The sequence below is a fragment of the Daphnia pulicaria genome, chromosome 1, assembly GCF_021234035.1.
Source record: "Daphnia pulicaria isolate SC F1-1A chromosome 1, SC_F0-13Bv2, whole genome shotgun sequence".
NCBI classification, from domain to species: Eukaryota; Metazoa; Arthropoda; class Branchiopoda; order Diplostraca; family Daphniidae; genus Daphnia; species Daphnia pulicaria.
Window position 1 is genome coordinate 14,081,711 of NC_060913.1, and position 23,413 is coordinate 14,105,123.

Genomic DNA, 23,413 nt, shown 5'->3' on the forward strand with positions numbered 1-23,413 from the left:
ACACCAACAACAAATATCGCAATCTTAAGCTGTTTTATTTGGATGTCAGTTGGTCGACCTACGCTGTTGAGTCCCAGTATGACCTCAAGTAAATCTTTATCTGACGTCTATCGTCTCCGTCTGACTAGAGATAACATATGACATCAAACAACGACACGCATTTATTAGTGATACGTTGATGAAGTGACAGTTTGGGAGTCGACGATTTGATAAACAAACGATTGCATTCCGGCATTCGGTTTCGTTTTTAACGGTAATATTATTTCCATCTCGCACCTTGGATGAGAAGATCGCGATAATAATAGTTTGTATAAGGCTTTTATTATTTTACAGGCAAGAAAACTACAAACATGAAATTCTTTAAACGAAAGAAAACCCACATAGAACCATTGCCGAACATTCGAGAGGGTACTTCAGCCCACCAACATGAAAACACTCAAGTCTTTTCATCCGCTTATAAAAATATTATTCAAGAATCGATGGATGCAACTGTTGCACCATTGCTGTCAAGAGACAATCCGGACGCTTCCGAACCCGTTATTACGAACGAAACTGGGAATACTACAGAACAATCGATGCAATCATACGACAATACTTTGTCACAGTTTCAATCACCCATCAACCTCACTTCTTCTTCTCAAATTCAAGAAGAAACTCTTATCCAACCTGACACAACCACCTTACTTAATCAAAGGAAAAACAATGAAATATTTTTGTTGATTAAAGTGTTTTCCTTTATTGGGTTTGTTTATTTCGTTCACGTATGGAACGGATGGGAATTTCTATCACGAGTTCTATCGTCAGTACTGCTTCTACTTTTCGGTTTTGCTGGAGGTTATCTTTACTTGCTTATTTCAAATATCATCAAAGTGAGTAAACAAAAAAAGGATTTAATAAGAAAATTGTTTTACATCTTGAAAATTCATTCTGAAGGGTGTCACCAGTGGGACGTTGCAAGAAGAGAGTAGAAAAGGAGCAGAAATTGCACAAAGGGCTTACCGAGAAACTATTGAAAAAAGTGTTTCTCTTGATCCCTGTTTGAAAGCAGCACAGAAAGCTTACAGTCAATATTGCATAGAAAATCATGTGGCGCCTTCCCGTTTAACGCCTTCAAATACGGATGAAATGCATCAAAGAATATGCGTAAGTAGTATACAGCAATAATCGGGAATTTTTTTTAAATTATTGGTAACATTTTATATTTTATAGGACGCGTTCACCGTGGCACTATCTAACGAGATTTTGCGCGTAAATAATCACAGACTGAAGCGAAGTTAAATTTAGCAAAACGTTTTTTACGAAAAATCCGAAAACTATGAAGGGAAGCACTCACATATGAGTAAATTAAAAGACTAAAAGCCAGAAAAATTGGCAAAAACACAAATAACAAAGTCTAATGAAAGGAAATGACAATTTTGTTTTCCTCCTAGGGAGAATTTAAGGCTCCAGCATTTCTTACGTCACGTTTTAATGGGAAAAAGTCGCGTTTTCTAACATTCAAATTTACATCAAACAAATAGAGGATCATCAGATTTTTACTTATAGAAACTCCCAAGGAATTTAGTGAAGAACAGCAAAAAAACTTTTATCACAATCTTTTAAAAAGTTTTTAAAAAGTTAAGAGAAAAAAAAACTTTCAGTTGAAAAAAAAACTTTCAATTGAAAAAAAAAAAAATGTCATCACATAGCTAACGTGCTAGTGAAATAAGTTGATAATGTTTCGGTCGGATGCGATGACTTTGCAAATAAGCTGATTTCCCTTTATCTTGATAAAAATATAGTTTGAAAAATAAAGATTTAAATCAAAATGCTGTATTTTATACCAAATAACTGAGTTATCATTGATTGGTTTGATGGGCACATGCATTAAATTGCAAATGCATAAGCACTTAAGCAGAGCAGACATAACTCATAGAAATGATTTCTATGCTTTTAAAAGCCAGAAAAATGGCATTACAAACAGAAACATCAGTGGCAGGTATCAAAATACAAAAAAAAAATAATAATACTTGTGAGAGAATAGTGCTGAAAAAAAAAATAATAATAAGACATGCTGTTTGTCCACCATTCAATAAATAATGAAAGGAAGAACTAACAAAATTTTTTCACAGTGGTCCCATCTTTAAATTTCCAAATCATAAGAGTTTTTTGTTTCTGTGGCATTGAACTGTTGACATGAGGACTATTCACCTTAATTTTCTTCTCAGGAAAAGGAATTTTAACTTTTAACTTTGTTTGTGAGGAGCTAGTATTGCTGGTTGCTTTTAAAGTTTGCTGGCTAGTAGATTTTTGTCTTGGAGAAGATTCAGGTAATGCGTTTTTTGACTTCGTAAGTTTTTTCTGGGATTCTTTTAATTTTTCCATTCTTAACCTTATAGTTCTTTCTAATTCACTTTCACATTTGAATTTTGGAACAATCTTAGCGCATGAATCTTTTAGTCTTGTGTTTTGGGTAACAGTAGTTGTAGTTTCAGTATTCTGTTTCTTGGACACTTGACGAGAGCTATGATTGCTTAATGGTTCATTCAACTTTTTCTTTCCCTTGGAAGCTACAACAGAGTCAGTTTTTGTTTTCCTTAAATGAAAGAAAGTGATAAAAATTAATATTTCTGTAAAGCAAACTAAAAAAAGTAGCTTAATTTTGGCCAACCAACATGTCTGCTGGATCACATTTCACAAAGCACTTTCTTTGGACCCTAATAGCTTTTAGTATGCTACTAATTAATAACAACAGACTATATAAATACCTATTTTGAGAAAGTGATAGCCTTGAATAAGGAAAAGGAGGCTTGCGTCTGGAATTCGTATTTTCAGCCATGAGTCAAATTTAACTTGATTTAAATGTGGACGATGAATGGAAGGGTCTTGAATCTGGAAATGTAATGCTTCTTTACGCACTACTAACTGTTCTTTGTGCTGACCTACTCATTAAAATTCCTTGATCGACTTACAGCCGGGGGCATTTATTTTCGCGGTTTCAATCATTAATGACAAAATATTCAATTGTTATTTCTCAAGAGACAGTGGGACACGACAGCCCAGTGCCTTGAATGATTTTTCGGGCCTTTGTTTTTGTAAACAACCTTAGCGCAACGGCGCTAGTGGTGTCCAATGGCAGACGCACTCACAAGATGGCATGTTGGCCAATCCCTTCTTACTAATTCAAATTTATTCAGAAACAAAGAAAATATTTGCGGAACGATTTCATCAATTTACTTCCAAGAATAATTTACTGATTGCCAGACGAATTCCGTGGAAATGAGGAAGATCAAGATTAAGTGTAGTAGCAAACTGTAAATAAGACGGAGAAGAAGTACGTCCCTATTTTTCTCAAGGGATTCCGAAAATTAATTACGTAAAAAAAGCAATCCACGTCCGCCTGAGTCTCCGGACAAAGGTTCCCAATAACATTTCCGACAATAGATATCGTATGCCGCACCATCCCCGATACGGCGAAATGTGACACAAACCACAAGGACAATAGGACATGGGCTATTATCAGTAAAACCAATGGAGAAGGAGAAATTCACGTTAAAGATGTCCGAGGGGGGATAGCGTATTCAATGTCCACAAAATTAGGAAATTGAAGATAAAACGAGGGAGTGGCTGACGCAAGACAAAATGAATATATTGTGGTACTGTAACACACCGTGTAGTAACACAAAAAAAAGCTCGTGTCCATGAGCTATTGCGCGCTTGGAAAAATGAACAGCGTATTGCTTTCGTGACAAGCATCACAGCCTTGGGAAGTCATATAATGGTATTATATAAATAAGTAACAAAAAAGGGGATTTCTTCCTCAAGAAAGTTGGATAGGAGAAACATGAGGTGAAGGGGATATCTGATTTCGTGACGGAAAAATATACGCACACACTCTACAGCACCGCACCAGCAAGTCAGTTTTAATAACGTCCTGCCTGATCCACGGGATTGCTCAATATAATGCTATGGCACAAAAGTTTATATACTGTGCTGACTGTCTGGCCAACAAAAAAAGAAAACCACACGAAGCCTAATATAGTGCACGCTGTTTTCATTATGCAGAGTGGTGGAACAGAAATGGAACAAGTGCAGTATGTTGTTTGTTAATGCACCGATGAACAACGGATAAAGCAAAGAAGAAAAAGATTTCAATCAGGCCAGAGAGTCTGACAGAAAGGTCCTTGAAAGTTTTTTGGGTTGCATCAAAGAATGTGCAAGGAAATAATGGAATTTTTCAATTATTTCGTCATTCATCCTTATTTTGCTACTGCACTTGAAAGACAATCACTCAATCAAGATTCGGTTTCAACCAAATATGCATAAAAGTCCTATACTGGAGTTTAGATTGAATCCATTGACGTTAGACAGTGACGCACATTGACTATGCGTCAAAACTCAAAAGATATCCATGGCCTCATTGCAGGATGGATCGATCAGACCCAGAGGTCGAAGGACTGTAGTCGTAAAGAGCCCCCATCTCTTTGAATGAAAATGAATGGATTCATCTCAACTCTTGCTGTCTGCCGCCAGCAGCTTCATTGAGAGCACAATCCGTCTTGCTTTCCATATTAATTGCTTCCATTGTAATTTGACATATTGATTGCCAACGAACCAAAAAATAAAGTCTATTCAATTCGTGAAGGTCGTATCAAAAGAACAAGAATGGGTCATGATTTTGTGATGATTTCACAACTGATGGGAAAACGTTTTTCAATCCAACACAGTTGAATCGACTTTGTTACAAATTCTCTAAAAAATCTTATGTGTACCACAATCTGAATGAGTTGAAATAATAAAGGAAACCTTGTCAGATGTCACCTAACCTACAGAGTTCTAACAATGTCAAGAATAAAACCATACAAATTGACCATGTGTCTTGGACTTACCTTAGAGAGCAGAAAGTGGTGAAACCTGCCAAACCCTGCAGCCACGATGCTAGTTTTACGTCATTCATCCAGATATAATATGATAGTCAGTTTTCTTTCGAGCACAACAGCAGCAGCTTCTCAAGTGGAATATTGGGCTAAGCTGTGGGTCTTTCAATGGCACTTGACAACGGCAGATCGGAACACGCCATTCACGAACATCACTTTCCAATCATGTTTGAAGAGGGAAACAGTTCTAGAGTTTAGTTAAATCACCAAGACTAGATACAAACTGTTTCCATTCTACGTGTTTCACCATTCACTTCGATTCAGTTTTGAAAACCGCCATAATTTGTTTACATTGAAGCTGTGTTAGCCGTGCTGTCGGTAGGTGGCTCTGCGAGAGTAACGACTTACAAATGGGAAAACAAATGAATGACGCCTCGAAACGAAAATTGGATTAGAAGGGAAAATGGATGAAACTTGATTCTGGGGATACTTTTGCGCGTAAAAGTTAAGCTCTGCTAGAAATTTCTGAAACTGTTGTAAACCATCTTCAAAGTCTTTTACCTTGAAATAATAAACTAAGCCAACTAGAAAAGGAAAAACAGACTTGCTCGAGTAGGTATGATATTTCGTTAGTATATAATGAAAGCAGACCATCTTTAGTCCAGACATATGGATTCATTTTGAAATCGACCAAAAAAAAAAAAAGAATGAATTTCTTGGGAGAAAAATAACACAGCGACAATGGATTAATAACAAACAGTATGAAAATGTACAGTAAAACTTTTGTTTCGAATAAACTTAACCGATGTAAAAAGAGGTTAAGGACTGAATTAAAATTTAGAAAAAAAAGACAAAATACGTGGATAGAATTCATTGTAAAGAAATAGAACAACAACAACGTGAACAGCGATAACAAGTGAAACCGGATCTCCATGATCAATGCGCAAACTCATCATCTCTCACCTCACTCACCTCTGCACGCCCTTAATTATGTATTCGACATTGTCATTCTCTTCGCCGGCAGGTATTTAATCTCTCCAAATCACGCTTCGAAAAATCTAGTTTGGCGCTTCCCTGAAGTTCCAGTATTTTATACGACGTCAAACCCGATTAAGGTCCATGTTTTATACAGCAGATACAAAACATTTCCGCTTTCCTTTTGCTCTGCTGTGTAGTATAATACATTCACCGTTATTATTACGGCAATATATTAACTCTCTGGGGGGGGGGGGGGGCCGTAGGTTCTACCTTTTCAATGGCATGATTGGATTTAACAACTAGTATGTCATGTACTTTAGGGTGAAATTGAACTACTGGGGGAGAAATCATCTTTATGGAATATTGCTAAATAAGTTAGGTACAATAATAAAAATGATTATATCAGCAAATGATGCATCAAACATAAAATTAATTTTTACCATTGAAAGTGCCTCTTTAATTTCATCTCTAAGAATTTCTTTGCTTGTAGTTACAGTGTTTACCCAAATGATTGTGAAGTGTGGAGGAGTCTTTAAATGTTTCACAAACATTTCTTTTGAAATGGGTTTTTCATGTTCATTCTTCAATTCAGACATACACAATATAAATTCCATGCTAATTAACAGATTTATAAAAATTCCAGAAAATCAAAAATGTTCATTATTAACTAATTGGATTTCGAGAATGATAAACAATACTAAAATATGATTAATAATTCATGTAACATGAATACCCATTTACTCATGTTGTGTTTGGGCTAAATGAATTTATACACCTACACATTTTTTTAACACACCCGGGAGATATAATATTATACGTGAATCTCATGGGAGAAAAAGAAATCCTTGTTGCTTATGAACCCCTAGGATGTCCGACCTTCAGGCCCTAATGTTTGTCAGAACTATGACAAATGACAATGACAATATGAAATGACTTTCTTCTGGTACTGTGTCTTCGATAGTTGGAATTGTTAAATGCAGACCAAAACCAGCTTCAGCAGCATTTGGAATTCTTTGCTTTCTTTTTCGGGTATTACAAAGAACTTCTGGGTGGGTATCAATTTTCTCAAGAGCTGCAATCGAGAAAAAGTTAGAAAATTTTTTTTTTGAACTTTAATTTATATCACCTTTTGGTGTTTTAGGTAAGGCACCAGATTTAAGTATCCACACCTTCAGTAGAACAGTTTGATTAGGTTCGATACATTTCTTAGTTGAAAACTTTATGATGTCTGTCTCGTGAAAATGGTTTGCACGAAAGAAAATATCACCTTTAATCTTTGGAGGTTTCTTCCTACTGACATCTAGCCACTTTTTTAATTGAATTTTATTAGAAGGGGCTTTAAAAAGAGAAATTTTTGTTTGGTCAGTTTTATAACCGGACTTGCAACCCAAACAAAACAAGTTTTGGTCATTTCCAATTATATTGGGTGTCTAACAAATAAAAAATTGATAACCGATTAAAAAAAGACATTATTCCACTTATTATAAAAATGTTGAATAGTTACCATGTAAACCAAATCCAAAATATATGAGAAAAGTCCGAATTTGATCGCATTACAAATCTGGACTCGACACTTTTTCTGACAGCTCACAGCCGAGACTTCGTAGTCTGCTCAAACTCAAGGCTGCCACGTTGCTAGTCTTAATTGTACATCAAAATAAACTCTAAAAAAGGTCGAACTGCTGTTTAGCCAACTTTTGAGACGCTCTTAACACACACGACTGCCCAACCTTGCCCAACTCAACGAGTCGTGTAACACAGACGTCACGTGAGGGCAGGCTAATCGCTATTGGTTCCCCCCAAAGTAATTTTTTTGAAAAATCATAACGTAAATGTGACATGTCGGAAAAATCATCTTACTGCCTTGAAAGAACCGCATTGGCAGAAAGATCATTTTTTTGAGGGGCTACAAGTTAACACGCCTTTTGTGGATTTGATATCCAACAAAAACCGTTTCAGTCCCATAAGGCCCTGCAGAGCATCGCCCTCCGCTGAGAAGCGAGACATTAGGATTTCGCGATCTGGCAACTCCGCAAACTGGGACGCTTTTTGGGCCGTTTTTTAGCCGTATCTCCCCATTGCCTAAGCTCTACCTGTCTATTATATATCGTGCGTGTCCAATCGATTTTTCACAATTTCAGCGAACTGGCAACTTCGAACGTTAGCCAACTCTATTGCGCTGTAAGCCTGTAACTTTTTTGTGATTACTGACGATAACTATTCCAGTAAGAAAGCTCACTTGTTAATTTTTAGATAATTGCTTTTTTTTAATTTACTACTAAATGTATTTATTTCATGGAGATGACGAATATTTGGTTTATTTTCCGTCCGACTCTAGTCGTCCATGGTTGCTAAGGGCTGTCACTAGGTGGCTAAATATTTCAGTGTGTTTAGGGATTGAACTATTCAGCTCTAGTGTGTTGGTTTCTAGAAGGATGTAGGGGGGTAGGTCATCACTCATGACTCATCAAAAATCAAACATTCAAACTGTCAAAGTCACGAGACGACTGACAAAACAGTCTTTCTTTTCCTGTCGAGACGCTTGTCCGAGAAGGTTGAATTTAGTCATTGCTGGGTTAGTGTTGTCGAGTAGTACTCGAGTATGAGTACTTCCGGTTCCTACCCGCCAAGTACTCGAGTACTTACTCGCTACTCGGGTGATTCATAGAGGAGAGGTTTGATGATGTTAAAGTTTTCACCCAAACTGAAAGAATTTATATGCCATATTTGCATCGACTTCGCTTGGCATGAGGGCGGCCCGGGTTCAAAACCGGGATTATAATATGAAAATAATTGTGACAACCGGTGACAATGATAGCCTATTTAATCATGTTATAGAAGATAAGTTTCGTCGAAATAGAATTAACCATTACATTATTTCGGAGAATAAATTTTTTTCCAATCCATAATGTAGATATTAAGTTCAAACAAAATTAAAGTGATTGAAAAACATTCGACGGAGAAACCATTGATTTATTCAGATTCTTCAGAAAGAATTTGCAAATTCTGGGCTATAAACCCGATCAAACCTGCCTTACGATGACTAAGACGTTGGCGGCGATCTGTTATAATCAGCCCCATCTTTGAGAAGAAGCGTTCACAGGGAACAGAGTTGACAATGATACAAAGTGCTTTTCTTGCTAAAAGCGAAAGACGAGGATATATATTTTGTCGGGCCTTCCACCATTGCAAAGGGTCATCATGTCTCCCAATAGCCGACTCCGAAAGGTATGACTCAACTTCTAGGCGACACCCAGCACGATTCGAGTTTGACTGATTAACAAGGGCTCGATTTTTCTCCAGACGATCAAAAATAGATTTTGGGCGTTGGCTCGTTGGCAACTCGATTTCGACTTCATCAATGGTGTTATTGTTGTCGTCAAGCAAAGCTGCCTTGCGAAATAACTCACCTTTAATGAAAAAGTAAGAACAATTTATGAAGTAAGACTGAAAAGTTAAAAAAGTAATACTTTTGGCCATATGAACTGCTTCGTCATTTGGTAGCCCAGCAGTTTTATAACGTGGGTCCAGTATAGTTGCAAGAAGAAGGATTTTGTTGGATGCATAGGAAGGAAATCCTCGTTCTAACATTGAAGCTCTCATGGTAGCAGCAACAGCTGCCGTAACTTTGTATCTGTTTGCACATTGGGAACTGAAATCTGAAGCATGGCGCATAAGTTCAGTGACGAGATATATCACCTTAAAAAAATATGTTAGAATTTCTAAACACCATAATGTAATTTCTAGTAGTAATTACCGACGAGGCAGTAACATTCGTCTCCGACGACATTACTGTGGTTACTTCTTGAAAGGGTTTCAAATAATCCCTCAGCATGGCAAGGTCTTTCAAATCAGATAAGGACGGAAAAGCTAGATCAGATTTAAGATCAGTTAAGACGTTATAAATCGCCTTATGTTGTTCAAGAAAACGGGCCAGCATGAAGTAAACAGACGACCAGCGGGTTTCATTGTCTCTTATGATCCTAAAATTCAAAATCATACTTATGAGCTAAAATCTTGTGAAAATTGAAAAAGCTATTACTTATGCTCTGGAAGATTCAGTTTTTTTTGTTCTGCAGTCAATAAAGCAGTTGCTTTCGCACTTCGGCGAAAGTAAGAAGCGATTGCCCGAATGGAAGCCAGAAGATTTGCACAATCCGAAATATTGAGACCATGTTTTACGACAAGATTAATGGTATGAGGAATACATCCAAACCAACTGACTCCAAGTTTTCGACAAGTGGCTTTCATTACTTCCGCATTGTCGGAAGTTAATGTTGTTACTCGTTCCATTAGCCCTTGGTGTTTGCTGACCATTTTTTCAATTAGTTGCACATGCCCATCCGCTGTTTGGTTGTCAAGTTTTTTTATACCTAACGTAGCCGATCTGAAAACAAAATTCTTGCAAATGAAATGGGCAGTAAGAGCCTCATAATTGTCACAAGATTTGGATGTCCAAGCATCAGTTGTCAACACAACGTCTGTAACATCCCGTTGTTGTAGGATCTTGACAAGTTTTTCTTGAATTTCATTTGCAAGTTCTGGAACCAGGCGCTGGCTGATTTTAGTTCTTGATGGAATGACGTAATCAGGCTTTAGAGCAGCAATGAAGTTCTGGAAATATTTGCTTTCTCCAGTTCGAAATGGCAAGAGATCGTGACATAGCCACATAACATAAAGTCGGTCCAACTCAATGTCAGCCTTGCTCTTCGTAGCTTTTCCCTTATTAGCCACCCTTTTTCCCTTTTTGGGCAATCTTTTACAGCCAGGATCTATCTTATGGACCGATTTCAAGTGCTACACAAAATTGAAAAGAAAAAATTAAATCGTACTCTATTAACCAGATAGAAATGTCGAAAAATATGACATAATACCTTAATGAGGTTACTAGTTGAGCTACCAGTGCGATTATGCATCGACGAACAAATTTTACATCGAGCTTTCGTTTCGTCTTTCGGATCTTTTTCAAAAAATTTCCAAACAGGACTAACATATGAGGAACTAGACCCTTGTACGTTATCCAAAACCTTTAAGTATAGAATAAGTAACCTGAACACAAACTTAATATAAAATTACAGTACCTCAATATTCATCTCCTCAACCAAACCATCAAAAACGTCAACATATTCGTCGTCACTTTCTATAGAAGCCATTGAAAAACTTGGAAAACGCCCATTTAACTCGTTTTATGGAAGATGTGTGCGAATTGCAGACTCAAATTTATAAATGGAATGGGAAATTAATAAAGGCAATATAAAGTGAGAGAAGAAATTGATTGTTCATCGCATAAATTTGGCGCCTTAGTTGGATTAGTTATTATCGCATCCAATAGATGGCACTGAAATTCGAGTACGAGTAAATTCACCCGATTCCTACCCGCCCTCCGAGTAGTACTCGTCTCCTACTCGAGTATCGAGTACTTTGTCGAGTAGACTCGACAACACTATGCTGGGTACTTGACTACTTTCTTACGTGACATTTCTGATCATAGACATGGTAATTCCATCTTTATTCGCTAATGTTATAAAATTTTATTTTTTGTGTGGTTCATTACGTGTAACATCGCCTTTAATTCATAGGAAATTCCCACATGCAATTGGAAAAGGCAATTGCATGTGGCATGCTGTACATTTTCCTTAAATGTGATGCATGTTGCACGTTTCGTTCCATGCAGTAAAAAGTATTTGTGTTGCTTAACTTTTTATTCAAGACTTTGTTTCTGAATTAGAATTTTGCGACTTCTTTTCAAAAAGTCTTATTATTCTATTAACTGATGAGTAGTAAAGTCTGAGCTTCTTTGCGTTTTGTTTTACAAATTGTTTCAATTTCCAGTTAATTTATGCCAAGAGCTTTTCAGACATGCACTTAACTTGTTAGTAAACTTAGGTGGGTTAACACTTTGCCTAAATTTTAGTCAACAGAAAAAGTATGTGTGCTACATGTGTTTTTTTGTTAGTAATTGAGTTGGACATTGAATTCCTGATTTGACATTTTACAACAACTTTATGTTTCTAAATAAGAGCTTTTGTGAAAAGATTTGCTCAATAGAATTGCAATTTTTATTTATAAAACAGAAATTTTCCCTTATTTTTTGTATTTGAAAATGTAATTGGTTCATTGTTTTCCTTTCATTTATAGGATTCCTTGGTTAGTTTGATGTTGGAGCTGCCAATGGTGTTGATGCTGTGTTCATGGTGTGAGCATTGGTTTTGCAGTTATTTTCCAGTTGTGATGTCCTGAAATGAAGCTTGTGCAGACATTCAGTTCAACATCATACTCAAATATGTTATTTGCCCATGTTGGTGTCCTTGCATTGTTGAGCTGTTGTGCAAAATAGTCGATGTTGCTAGGTGGCTGTCGGGTATGTTTCATCGGCTGCCTTTTGTCGATGTGTCGTCTCGTCTCTTGCCAAGCCACCTGTACACACGTTAAGGTAATGCTTGATGGCTAGTTCCGTATAATTGTTGGCTTGTAAATGTCTCAAACTTACTATACCACCAAAGTTGCTTAATACTAGACCGAAGTGCTAATTACTACACCACCGAGGCTATAGAATATTACACCATAACTTATGCTGTCCGAGCTACTACACCGCGGTCCAGAATTATTCTATCCAGTGCCCGAGTACCTCACGAAGGCCCTTGAGTACTACACCACAACCTACGTTGCCCCAGCTTACTACATCGTGGCTCCCAAGTGCTACACCACCAAGGCACCTGTGTGCTACACCACCAAGGCACCTGTGTGCTACACCACCAAGGCACCTGTGTGCTACACCACCAAGGCACCTGTGTGCTACACCAATTCGTGTGCTACATCAACCTACTACACCAAGTATTTTTCTATTTCAGTTACTACACCGAGGCTCAAACTTACTGCACTACCAACGTTGGTGAAAACTACGCCGAATCGCCCGAGTAATACTCCGCCCCAAACTAACAATCGCAACTGAGGTGGCTGAGTACTTCGTAGCCCGAATCACTACATAGCTGCTTCTTCGTACTACGTTGAACTAAAATACTACACTGAGACTTCAGTCTACTACACCACAACCAACGCTTCATCTAACTACTAAACCGAAGCCCCTTAGTACTACATCGAAACGGTATTACATAGCCACGTACGGTGCTCCAGCTTAGTATACCGAGAAACTTAAGTATTCCCAAACTTCTATCAGTGCTGGTGTACCTGAGTATAATCGAATACAAATTATTTTTTGTCTAGTCGATAAAAGGAGAAAGAAAGGGAAAGAAACCAGTCGATAGAATCTCCAACACGGCAACAGTAAATGCAGTGCACCTTTCGTCATCAACTGCAATCTTTGTTGTATCACTAGTTCGCAATCATGGGTAAATATTTTGCTTTTACATAGAACTGTAAATGAGCTCTTCCTTTTTTCTGTTAATATGCTAGTTGTTATTACATATGATCATGTATGTTCAATTTATCGTCTAGCAAACTATGGCGTCATGCTGCTGTTGGGTGTTGTATCGTTGATGGCTGGGTCGACCACGGGTGTACTGATGTTTCCTGTGTATGGTGGATATCAAGCGACAGCAGCGAAAGAAATAGAACACTGCGTCGCCGCCTTATTACACAACGTCAACATATGCAAAACCACTTTACTACACTAAGAGGCTGCGAGATACTACACTACCAAGGCTTAAGAGTGCAACACCAAAATTATGCTGCCCCGAGCTTCTACACCGAAGTATTACTCTTCCCCGAGTCACATCACGAAAGCTCCTGAGTACTACACTGAGTCTTCCAAGTTCTACACCACCAAAGCTCCAAAGTACAACCTTTAACGTTAAACTACAAAGTTGAACTAACCAAGCGTATTTGTAATACGCTTTTCGAGCTCACCATACTGATGCTTTAAATTACTATTCTTCTCACAGCTACTACCGGCTACTACACCGAGGCTACAGCTTAATACACCACCGAAGCGGTTGAATACTACACCGAAGTGTCCAAATACTTCACTACAACCAACTGTAGCCCATTATTCGTCACCAACTGCTTCATCGTATAAAATCGGTTTCTAATCATAGGTAAATATTCATTATTACTTTCAGTTGTGAATCGATTCTATAATTTGTTGTTGTTGATAAGAACGGTAAATTTTCAAATTGTTCATTTTTTCATTGAATAGATAGACCTGATGTTGATGTGTGAACTGTTGAAGGCTGGGTTGATCACTGGTGTACTGATGTCTCCTGGAAACGGTTGTTAACAAATCACTTAACCGTTGCCATACTACACAACAACGAGGTGTCTAAGTACTACACCACTGTAGGACGGAATACTACAAGAATATGTATGCTGTTCTTGCCTTCTACACCAAGGCCCCTAATTGTTTACTAAAATATTATTTTATTATGTTATATCCGTGTAGTGTATAATTTAGACTATTTGATGGTATTCTGTTTCCCACTGTGGTATGTTACAGCTGAAGTTGAAGTTCTTTGACATGAAGTTAAAACTGCGGTTGTCTCAAGCGATGTTAAGAATATTAACTGCATACTTAAAACTTGAACCTGAAATAATGTTAATTCTTAACATGATTGCCATTTTATCTCACATTATGTATTAAACTCGTAAAAATATACAATTATACAATTAAATACGAAATCTTTATGAATTTAAATTTTTTTTTTAAATAAATTAAATAAGAAAGATAAAAAATTTAAATAAAAATTTAAGATTTATGTTCAGCTAAAATTAATTATTAAAAACAATTTTAATTTTATTAAGAATATTTTAATTGAATTAAATAAATTTTATTCCCAAAATGAAAAAAAAATTCAATAAACAAAGCGTCCGGTACAATACAATTGTTTTATAGGTACAAGTTTTAAAACAATTATAAAACAAACGGACAAATGCCAACCATTTCATTTGGGTGAACTGCTTTTAAATTCGCACATGGAGTATATCAAGATAGGGGAGAGACAGTCCTTAATTGACTGCATGACAGGGAGATGGAAACCGGCTGAGCTTGCAAGTCCCAGTTCAACCAGCGCACTCTTTTCCTCCTGGTTGTCATTGGTTTCACCGATGGATGAAGTCCACGATAAGCAGCGAAGGAGTTACCCTGTAGGCAGAACATTTATTAGGACGACAGTTATTTTAAATACAATTTTAGCGACAGAAAGCAATACCTCAAATCAAGATGCCTGTTATCACTTTCATGAAGTAAAAGGGGATATTCAAGGGTAGCAGCCGACAGGTTACCTTGACTGTGAGTCAGTCCTTTTTCTTCAATGGACATGACTTCTCATAAAGTCTGTCATGCAACATTAGAAACCTAAGAACCTGTAAATAAAAAATTAAGTCACCTTGTTGATAATTTGTGGCATCAATGTGCTTGTTGTCTATGATCTAAAAGAATAATTAAACTTAAATGTTAGATAGACGTAAGTGCAGAACAATACTATAAATACATATTAGACTGCAACAAAATAAGTTTGGTGACATGACAAGTAAACTTACACACTAAACCACCGGTTATCCAAGGTTCTCTAGAAGATGGAATGAGAGATTGGTCCATGCGTGGGGTTGGTGATCTGGCAAGTCACATAGAATGATTCAGCCAATAATAGTGATGAATCCTAATAAAAGATGAGATGAATATATGTTCCAGCAATACTAAACTAAAGCTAACATTGGTTGTTACGTACACTCTGTCATTTGGATGTCATATTCAGTTGGATACCAGGATTTTTACAGTACAGGCTTCATGCACCTTTCACATTTTCTCCTGGAGATGGATGAGAAATGATGATGATGATGATATTAAACACATAAACGGTAAAGAACAGATGCCAAATAAATAGCTCACGAAATCTAGTTAATTTACCAACGAATTCATTGGTAATTTTCGAAGAAAATAGCTGTAACTGAACTTTTGACAACGAGCCGCCATAAACCCATATATGACACAACAAACAACATTCTTTCACGCCATCTATTTGACACGTCCAAAACTCACTATCTAAAGGACTGGCCTTAGATAGTCAAAATAGTTATAAAAGTAATCAAAAAGACCATTTATCTTTGTTTAAATTATCTTGGAGTGTTTAGAGTTCTACAGAGAACAAAGCTCAATTGCTAGTTTTATGCAAATTTTCCGGAAGTATACTGGAAGTAAGCGTCAGCGATAGCTCCTTAACCATTGAGCTATCGTCAAAATAAACTAAATATTCGTGATCTACGTGAAATTTGGGGTCGATTAGGGGTGATTTAAACGAAATCGAAAATTTGGCCAAAATCGAGATTTTTCCTGAACTAATAATAATAATAATGTAATAATGTACGTATTTATATGGCGCCTTTCCATTATATGCTCAAAGCGCCTTCAGTTTCCATTTTAGATGTGATTGAACACACCGCAATATATTTAACGTCATATCCTTGAAAGCAATCAAGAATCCTGTGTTATGCATGCTGCCTCAAGGGCGCTACTTACAGTTTTATGACGGGTTCAGCTGGGGTTCGAAAACAGACCCTCATTGCCTTTTTCCAAAGTGTTGACGCTCTAGTCCACTACACCCCACATCCCCTTAACCGTGAACTAGTTCAGGAAAATTCTAAAAACCGGAAGTACGCTTTCGTACAAAATAAGACATGAACTTTACCACAAATATAACGAGGATCACGAATATGTGGTTCTTTTGTACGTCAGATGAATATTTACTGAACTACTGACTTAAAAGAGAAAACCGGAAGTAGAAAAAAAAACACATTATTAAAAATCTAACAAGTGAGCTTTGTTGTCGAAACAGAAACTGACAGCTACCACCCAAAATTTTCTTGAAGTAGAATCGATAAAAAATTTTAGAGATGTGCAAAGTAAGCGTAACTAAACTTATTCTGACAGTTAAAAATGACCAAAGTCTATGCCTTCTAGCGCCACTGCGCCAGAAAAAAGAAACGTTTAACCATAGACTACAAGTCAATAAGCAAGTCTAGCAATAATTTCTACTACTAGGTGTCTCATACTCTCATTCAATGGCGGAGACAGCGGCGGCTAGTTTGTTCAAAATTCAAAACAATAGTAGAAAACAACAATTTAAAAATGAAACAAACGAAAATAAAAAATTTAATAATAAATGATAAATACCGCAATTGATTGTGAACATATTACAGATGACGAAATTTATAGTTGGAAAATTTGCCTAAACAGAAATCAATAAATCAACAACACCGACATCAAGGATGGAGTTGTTTCTGATTAGTGATTACGTAATATCACATAATTCAATGTAAAATTTCAAAAAATAAGACTAATTTAAAAAAAATCAAATTTTTAGAATAAAACTTTTTATATTAAGTAGATCTCAGTCTAGTACCTTGTTTATGGACTCATATCAGGCCTTCTACATTTTTATCAAGGACAGTTTTATTTGAACTGCATGTCTCAAATTTTGTTTTTCATAGTTCGATCAGACATTCGATTGATATCTAACTACTTATCTAAATCCTCTCCACAAACCAAGTAATAACCAGTTAGTCCATATATCCTAATGTCCTGAATTTCAAAGTTCCATGTGTGTCAATACTATGGTCACAACACGCTGATGAAACCGGACTTGTTATCGATAAAGCTTGTTTGCCAACTTCAAAATACCTTGATACATGTTTTTGTTTAAAATAAACGTCAGAAAATAAACACACGTATTGTGATAGTGATACGTTAGTTCGGACGTCATGTGTATCCATTTTGAACTCCAAGGTCTAGATAGAAGTCCAATTTTGACAGGTGAATCCGGGTTTTCTTTATCGCAAAATCGAATGGCTTCAACCTATGATGCGGATCGTTGACGAGCTATTTAAGCAGAAAGCCGAGGCTGTATGAACTAGGCATTCTTTTGTTAAACGTCAAAATGAAGGTTATTCTCTGTCTCGCTATTTGCGTCTTTGCTCAGGTATTTTTGACAGAACTTTTAAATTAATTAAGGTTGGCCCAATAAATTGTTGACTTTCTCAAATCTAATCTCTCGAATTTTAACTTCTCTATAGTCTATGGGCCAAGTCCTTCTCCCCATTGAGAGGAACTGGTCAAAAATCGAGGAGAAATGGGCCGATCCTACCGCTCCCCGTCACATCCCGCGTGCTGAAGAGATCCCCTTGAGACACAAGGCAACCCGTGAATCCAAGGACTTCCGTGGTGAGTAACGACACACAACGCAATATTTTTTTTATTATCAAATTTTAATTGTGTTTTAAAAACTTGATTGCAGCCGCTTGCGGTGTAGCTAACCCCGCCCGTATCATCAACGGAGCTGAAGCTGTAAGTATAAATCATTCAGCGTATACATCGTGCATTTTCATGATCATTCAATTAATCGACTATATAGACTCCCAATGAATTCCCGTGGGTCGCTGCTCTTTTCATCAGCGGTGGATCTTTTTGTACTGCTGCCCTGATTTCCGATCAGTGGGTTTTGACTGCCGCTCACTGCGCCGATGGGTAAGCGCACAACAAAAGCGTATTACAGATCCTATTTGAGGATCTCATGTCAATAAGATTGTCCCTAAAACAATTCGTTTTATGTACCTTAGTGCTCTGTACTTTGATGTCTACTTGGGAGCTCACAATGTTCGCGTCACCGAGCCAACCCGTCTCGAGATCCGCGCAACTGAGAAATACATCAACCCCAACTGGAACCCCAATACTTTGAACGGAGATGTCGCCCTCATCAAGCTCCCAGCTCCCGTTGACATCAGCGGAGGTGAGTCGGAATTGGATTGGGATCACGAAATTGTACTCGAGAATTATATGGCTTAATACGAATGAACTCTTGCAGATCTCGTCCGCCCCATTTGCCTCCAAGACCCAACTGACACCAGCTTGTACGTTGGCGCTGAAGCCCATATTGCCGGATGGGGAAAGACTGCCGATGGTATGTTTTGAAAGCTAAAATGGTATCCTTTTCTGTTTGAAATTAAACAAGACTTATTCCTATAGGACCTGGTGGCATCAGCCCGACATTGCAGAAATCTACCGTCACTGTCATCACCAACGATGAATGCAAAAACGTAATATCTCTATCTAAACACTATAAAATGTTAAAAGATTGCGGTTACTAAAAACTATATTGTTTTCTTTCACATTTTCAGACCTACGGAATCATTATTAGGGAATCCACGGTAATAATTTTAATTAACAATTAGTTTGTAACAGTTAAATGATTGACGACTGTTTCTATTGACATGTTTAGATCTGCACTTCCTTCACTGACACCAACTCTGGCACTTGCAACGTAAGTTAACACTTTAATATGAAAGGGAAAATTCATAAATGAAACCAATTTTTGTTTTCAAAATAGGGAGACAGTGGCTCTGCCATGAGCGTCATTAACGCCAACGGACAGTACACTCAGATTGGTGTCACCTCCTTCGTTTCATCCGCTGGATGCGAATCCGGAAACCCCGACGGATATGTACGATGCTATATTGACAATAGTTTCAGATCAATATCTTGTTTTAAAACAAAATGTCCTCTTTCAAATCAAATAGGCTCGCGTTTCCAGCTACCTGCCCTGGATCAGCAGCATCACTGGCTTGGTTCTTTAAAAAAATCTTTAAAGAAAATTGCGGACTCGGCTATTTGTTCGAACCGAATAATACAAAACCATGTAATCGATGAAAAAAATAAAAGTTCCTATTGGCAAATCGTTAAAAAATTTCAACGCGTCGTTCTTATTTTTCCTTAAACACACACAGGGATTTCTTTAAAAAAAATTAAGCCTTTAGAATATAGACAAAACGCTTTTCCAGCTTTATATAATCGTAAAATATTTCTAAAGTCATAGTCATACTTTGTATAAATCAAAATAGATTGTCTGGCTATAACACTGCAGTGATGAAGCAATAACAACAACAACGCCAATCTTTATTTAAAAAAACCCAAAAAACGATTCCATGCATAAGATAACACCAACAACAAATATCGCAATCTTAAGCTGTTTTATTTGGATGTCAGTTGGTCGACCTACGCTGTTGAGTCCCAGTATGACCTCAAGTAAATCTTTATCTGACGTCTATCGTCTCCGTCTGACTAGAGATAACATATGACATCAAACAACGACACGCATTTATTAGTGATACGTTGATGAAGTGACAGTTTGGGAGTCGACGATTTGATAAACAAACGATTGCATTCCGGCATTCGGTTTCGTTTTTAACGGTAATATTATTTCCATCTCGCACCTTGGATGAGAAGATCGCGATAATAATAGTTTGTATAAGGCTTTTATTATTTTACAGGCAAGAAAACTACAAACATGAAATTCTTTAAACGAAAGAAAACCCACATAGAACCATTGCCGAACATTCGAGAGGGTACTTCAGCCCACCAACATGAAAACACTCAAGTCTTTTCATCCGCTTATAAAAATATTATTCAAGAATCGATGGATGCAACTGTTGCACCATTGCTGTCAAGAGACAATCCGGACGCTTCCGAACCCGTTATTACGAACGAAACTGGGAATACTACAGAACAATCGATGCAATCATACGACAATACTTTGTCACAGTTTCAATCACCCATCAACCTCACTTCTTCTTCTCAAATTCAAGAAGAAACTCTTATCCAACCTGACACAACCACCTTACTTAATCAAAGGAAAAACAATGAAATATTTTTGTTGATTAAAGTGTTTTCCTTTATTGGGTTTGTTTATTTCGTTCACGTATGGAACGGATGGGAATTTCTATCACGAGTTCTATCGTCAGTACTGCTTCTACTTTTCGGTTTTGCTGGAGGTTATCTTTACTTGCTTATTTCAAATATCATCAAAGTGAGTAAACAAAAAAAGGATTTAATAAGAAAATTGTTTTACATCTTGAAAATTCATTCTGAAGGGTGTCACCAGTGGGACGTTGCAAGAAGAGAGTAGAAAAGGAGCAGAAATTGCACAAAGGGCTTACCGAGAAACTATTGAAAAAAGTGTTTCTCTTGATCCCTGTTTGAAAGCAGCACAGAAAGCTTACAGTCAATATTGCATAGAAAATCATGTGGCGCCTTCCCGTTTAACGCCTTCAAATACGGATGAAATGCATCAAAGAATATGCGTAAGTAGTATACAGCAATAATCGGGAATTTTTTTTAAATTATTGGTAACATTTTATATTTTATAGGACGCGTTCACCGTGGCACTATCTAACGAGATTTTGCGCGTAAATAATCACAGACTGAAGCGAAGTTAAATTTAGCAAAACGTTTTTTACGAAAAATCCGAAAACTATGAAGGGAAGCACTCACATATGAGTAAATTAAAAGACTAAAAGCCAGAAAAATTGGCAAAAACACAAATAACAAAGTCTAATGAAAGGAAATGACAATTTTGTTTTCCTCCTAGGGAGAATTTAAGGCTCCAGCATTTCTTACGTCACGTTTTAATGGGAAAAAGTCGCGTTTTCTAACATTCAAATTTACATCAAACAAATAGAGGATCATCAGATTTTTACTTATAGAAACTCCCAAGGAATTTAGTGAAGAACAGCAAAAAAACTTTTATCACAATCTTTTAAAAAGTTTTTAAAAAGTTAAGAGAAAAAAAAACTTTCAGTTGAAAAAAAAACTTTCAATTGAAAAAAAAAAAAATGTCATCACATAGCTAACGTGCTAGTGAAATAAGTTGATAATGTTTCGGTCGGATGCGATGACTTTGCAAATAAGCTGATTTCCCTTTATCTTGATAAAAATATAGTTTGAAAAATAAAGATTTAAATCAAAATGCTGTATTTTATACCAAATAACTGAGTTATCATTGATTGGTTTGATGGGCACATGCATTAAATTGCAAATGCATAAGCACTTAAGCAGAGCAGACATAACTCATAGAAATGATTTCTATGCTTTTAAAAGCCAGAAAAATGGCATTACAAACAGAAACATCAGTGGCAGGTATCAAAATACAAAAAAAAAATAATAATACTTGTGAGAGAATAGTGCTGAAAAAAAAAATAATAATAAGACATGCTGTTTGTCCACCATTCAATAAATAATGAAAGGAAGAACTAACAAAATTTTTTCACAGTGGTCCCATCTTTAAATTTCCAAATCATAAGAGTTTTTTGTTTCTGTGGCATTGAACTGTTGACATGAGGACTATTCACCTTAATTTTCTTCTCAGGAAAAGGAATTTTAACTTTTAACTTTGTTTGTGAGGAGCTAGTATTGCTGGTTGCTTTTAAAGTTTGCTGGCTAGTAGATTTTTGTCTTGGAGAAGATTCAGGTAATGCGTTTTTTGACTTCGTAAGTTTTTTCTGGGATTCTTTTAATTTTTCCATTCTTAACCTTATAGTTCTTTCTAATTCACTTTCACATTTGAATTTTGGAACAATCTTAGCGCATGAATCTTTTAGTCTTGTGTTTTGGGTAACAGTAGTTGTAGTTTCAGTATTCTGTTTCTTGGACACTTGACGAGAGCTATGATTGCTTAATGGTTCATTCAACTTTTTCTTTCCCTTGGAAGCTACAACAGAGTCAGTTTTTGTTTTCCTTAAATGAAAGAAAGTGATAAAAATTAATATTTCTGTAAAGCAAACTAAAAAAAGTAGCTTAATTTTGGCCAACCAACATGTCTGCTGGATCACATTTCACAAAGCACTTTCTTTGGACCCTAATAGCTTTTAGTATGCTACTAATTAATAACAACAGACTATATAAATACCTATTTTGAGAAAGTGATAGCCTTGAATAAGGAAAAGGAGGCTTGCGTCTGGAATTCGTATTTTCAGCCATGAGTCAAATTTAACTTGATTTAAATGTGGACGATGAATGGAAGGGTCTTGAATCTGGAAATGTAATGCTTCTTTACGCACTACTAACTGTTCTTTGTGCTGACCTACTCATTAAAATTCCTTGATCGACTTACAGCCGGGGGCATTTATTTTCGCGGTTTCAATCATTAATGACAAAATATTCAATTGTTATTTCTCAAGAGACAGTGGGACACGACAGCCCAGTGCCTTGAATGATTTTTCGGGCCTTTGTTTTTGTAAACAACCTTAGCGCAACGGCGCTAGTGGTGTCCAATGGCAGACGCACTCACAAGATGGCATGTTGGCCAATCCCTTCTTACTAATTCAAATTTATTCAGAAACAAAGAAAATATTTGCGGAACGATTTCATCAATTTACTTCCAAGAATAATTTACTGATTGCCAGACGAATTCCGTGGAAATGAGGAAGATCAAGATTAAGTGTAGTAGCAAACTGTAAATAAGACGGAGAAGAAGTACGTCCCTATTTTTCTCAAGGGATTCCGAAAATTAATTACGTAAAAAAAGCAATCCACGTCCGCCTGAGTCTCCGGACAAAGGTTCCCAATAACATTTCCGACAATAGATATCGTATGCCGCACCATCCCCGATACGGCGAAATGTGACACAAACCACAAGGACAATAGGACATGGGCTATTATCAGTAAAACCAATGGAGAAGGAGAAATTCACGTTAAAGATGTCCGAGGGGGGATAGCGTATTCAATGTCCACAAAATTAGGAAATTGAAGATAAAACGAGGGAGTGGCTGACGCAAGACAAAATGAATATATTGTGGTA

At 36.8% G+C, this 23,413-nt stretch overlaps 4 protein-coding genes and 6 long non-coding RNA genes across 12 annotated transcripts; 5 read left to right on the plus strand and 5 right to left on the minus strand.

Moving 5' to 3' along the window:
• The first annotated feature begins 147 nt into the window (after positions 1 to 147).
• On the plus strand, positions 148 to 1,664 carry LOC124336539. Its single transcript, XM_046790389.1, has 4 exons — positions 148 to 253; positions 334 to 869; positions 934 to 1,143; positions 1,210 to 1,664. The coding sequence occupies exons 2-4, from the start codon at positions 351 to 353 to the stop codon at positions 1,276 to 1,278; spliced, it is 798 nt and encodes a 265-aa protein (XP_046646345.1). The 5' UTR covers positions 148 to 253; positions 334 to 350; the 3' UTR covers positions 1,279 to 1,664.
• Positions 1,665 to 1,796: 132 nt separating this feature from the next.
• LOC124337843 lies at positions 1,797 to 4,479 on the minus strand. The gene is made up of 2 exons (XR_006917537.1): positions 2,748 to 4,479; positions 1,797 to 2,575 (listed from the first exon to the last, which is right to left on the minus strand). It is a non-coding gene; the product is annotated as an uncharacterized LOC124337843 (long non-coding RNA).
• Positions 4,480 to 6,151: 1,672 nt separating this feature from the next.
• Positions 6,152 to 6,657, plus strand: LOC124338163. Its single transcript, XR_006917684.1, has 2 exons — positions 6,152 to 6,213; positions 6,325 to 6,657. It is a non-coding gene; the product is annotated as an uncharacterized LOC124338163 (long non-coding RNA).
• On the minus strand, positions 6,472 to 7,944 carry LOC124337775. The gene is made up of 4 exons (XR_006917519.1): positions 7,339 to 7,944; positions 7,102 to 7,264; positions 6,961 to 7,003; positions 6,472 to 6,906 (listed from the first exon to the last, which is right to left on the minus strand). It is a non-coding gene; the product is annotated as an uncharacterized LOC124337775 (long non-coding RNA).
• An 863-nt stretch (positions 7,945 to 8,807) lies between these two features.
• Positions 8,808 to 10,987, minus strand: LOC124337798 (E3 SUMO-protein ligase ZBED1-like). Its single transcript, XM_046791836.1, has 6 exons — positions 10,916 to 10,987; positions 10,709 to 10,861; positions 9,877 to 10,631; positions 9,592 to 9,817; positions 9,305 to 9,533; positions 8,808 to 9,244 (listed from the first exon to the last, which is right to left on the minus strand). The coding sequence occupies exons 1-6, from the start codon at positions 10,985 to 10,987 to the stop codon at positions 8,808 to 8,810; spliced, it is 1,872 nt and encodes a 623-aa protein (XP_046647792.1).
• Positions 10,988 to 11,289: 302 nt separating this feature from the next.
• Positions 11,290 to 13,469, plus strand: LOC124337709. Of its 2 annotated transcripts, XR_006917507.1 has the most exons (5): positions 11,290 to 11,330; positions 11,973 to 12,267; positions 12,686 to 12,990; positions 13,059 to 13,183; positions 13,290 to 13,469. It is a non-coding gene; the product is annotated as an uncharacterized LOC124337709 (long non-coding RNA). The 2 variants fall into 2 exon arrangements; XR_006917508.1 differs by lacking the exons at positions 12,686 to 12,990; positions 13,059 to 13,183; positions 13,290 to 13,469 and adding an exon at positions 12,338 to 12,379.
• A 1,265-nt stretch (positions 13,470 to 14,734) lies between these two features.
• LOC124337999 lies at positions 14,735 to 16,480 on the minus strand. The gene is made up of 4 exons (XR_006917617.1): positions 15,518 to 16,480; positions 15,330 to 15,448; positions 14,999 to 15,152; positions 14,735 to 14,931 (listed from the first exon to the last, which is right to left on the minus strand). It is a non-coding gene; the product is annotated as an uncharacterized LOC124337999 (long non-coding RNA).
• Positions 16,481 to 17,654: 1,174 nt separating this feature from the next.
• Positions 17,655 to 19,525, plus strand: LOC124336285 (brachyurin-like). Its single transcript, XM_046790039.1, has 11 exons — positions 17,655 to 17,764; positions 17,859 to 18,006; positions 18,080 to 18,129; positions 18,197 to 18,309; positions 18,402 to 18,571; positions 18,647 to 18,742; positions 18,808 to 18,878; positions 18,960 to 18,989; positions 19,061 to 19,102; positions 19,169 to 19,282; positions 19,359 to 19,525. Exons 1-11 carry the CDS (start codon positions 17,723 to 17,725, stop codon positions 19,413 to 19,415), a joined length of 933 nt encoding a protein of 310 aa, XP_046645995.1. The 5' UTR covers positions 17,655 to 17,722; the 3' UTR covers positions 19,416 to 19,525.
• Positions 19,526 to 19,829: 304 nt separating this feature from the next.
• On the plus strand, positions 19,830 to 21,439 carry LOC124336543. 2 transcript variants are annotated; one of them, XM_046790401.1, is made up of 4 exons: positions 19,830 to 20,028; positions 20,091 to 20,644; positions 20,709 to 20,918; positions 20,985 to 21,439. In XM_046790401.1, exons 2-4 carry the CDS (start codon positions 20,126 to 20,128, stop codon positions 21,051 to 21,053), a joined length of 798 nt encoding a protein of 265 aa, XP_046646357.1. In that variant the 5' UTR covers positions 19,830 to 20,028; positions 20,091 to 20,125; the 3' UTR covers positions 21,054 to 21,439. The 2 variants fall into 2 exon arrangements, with proteins under 2 accessions (XP_046646357.1, XP_046646352.1); XM_046790396.1 differs by having other exon boundaries at positions 20,109 to 20,644.
• A 132-nt stretch (positions 21,440 to 21,571) lies between these two features.
• LOC124337850 lies at positions 21,572 to 23,306 on the minus strand. The gene is made up of 2 exons (XR_006917538.1): positions 22,523 to 23,306; positions 21,572 to 22,350 (listed from the first exon to the last, which is right to left on the minus strand). It is a non-coding gene; the product is annotated as an uncharacterized LOC124337850 (long non-coding RNA).
• Positions 23,307 to 23,413: the final 107 nt, after the last annotated feature.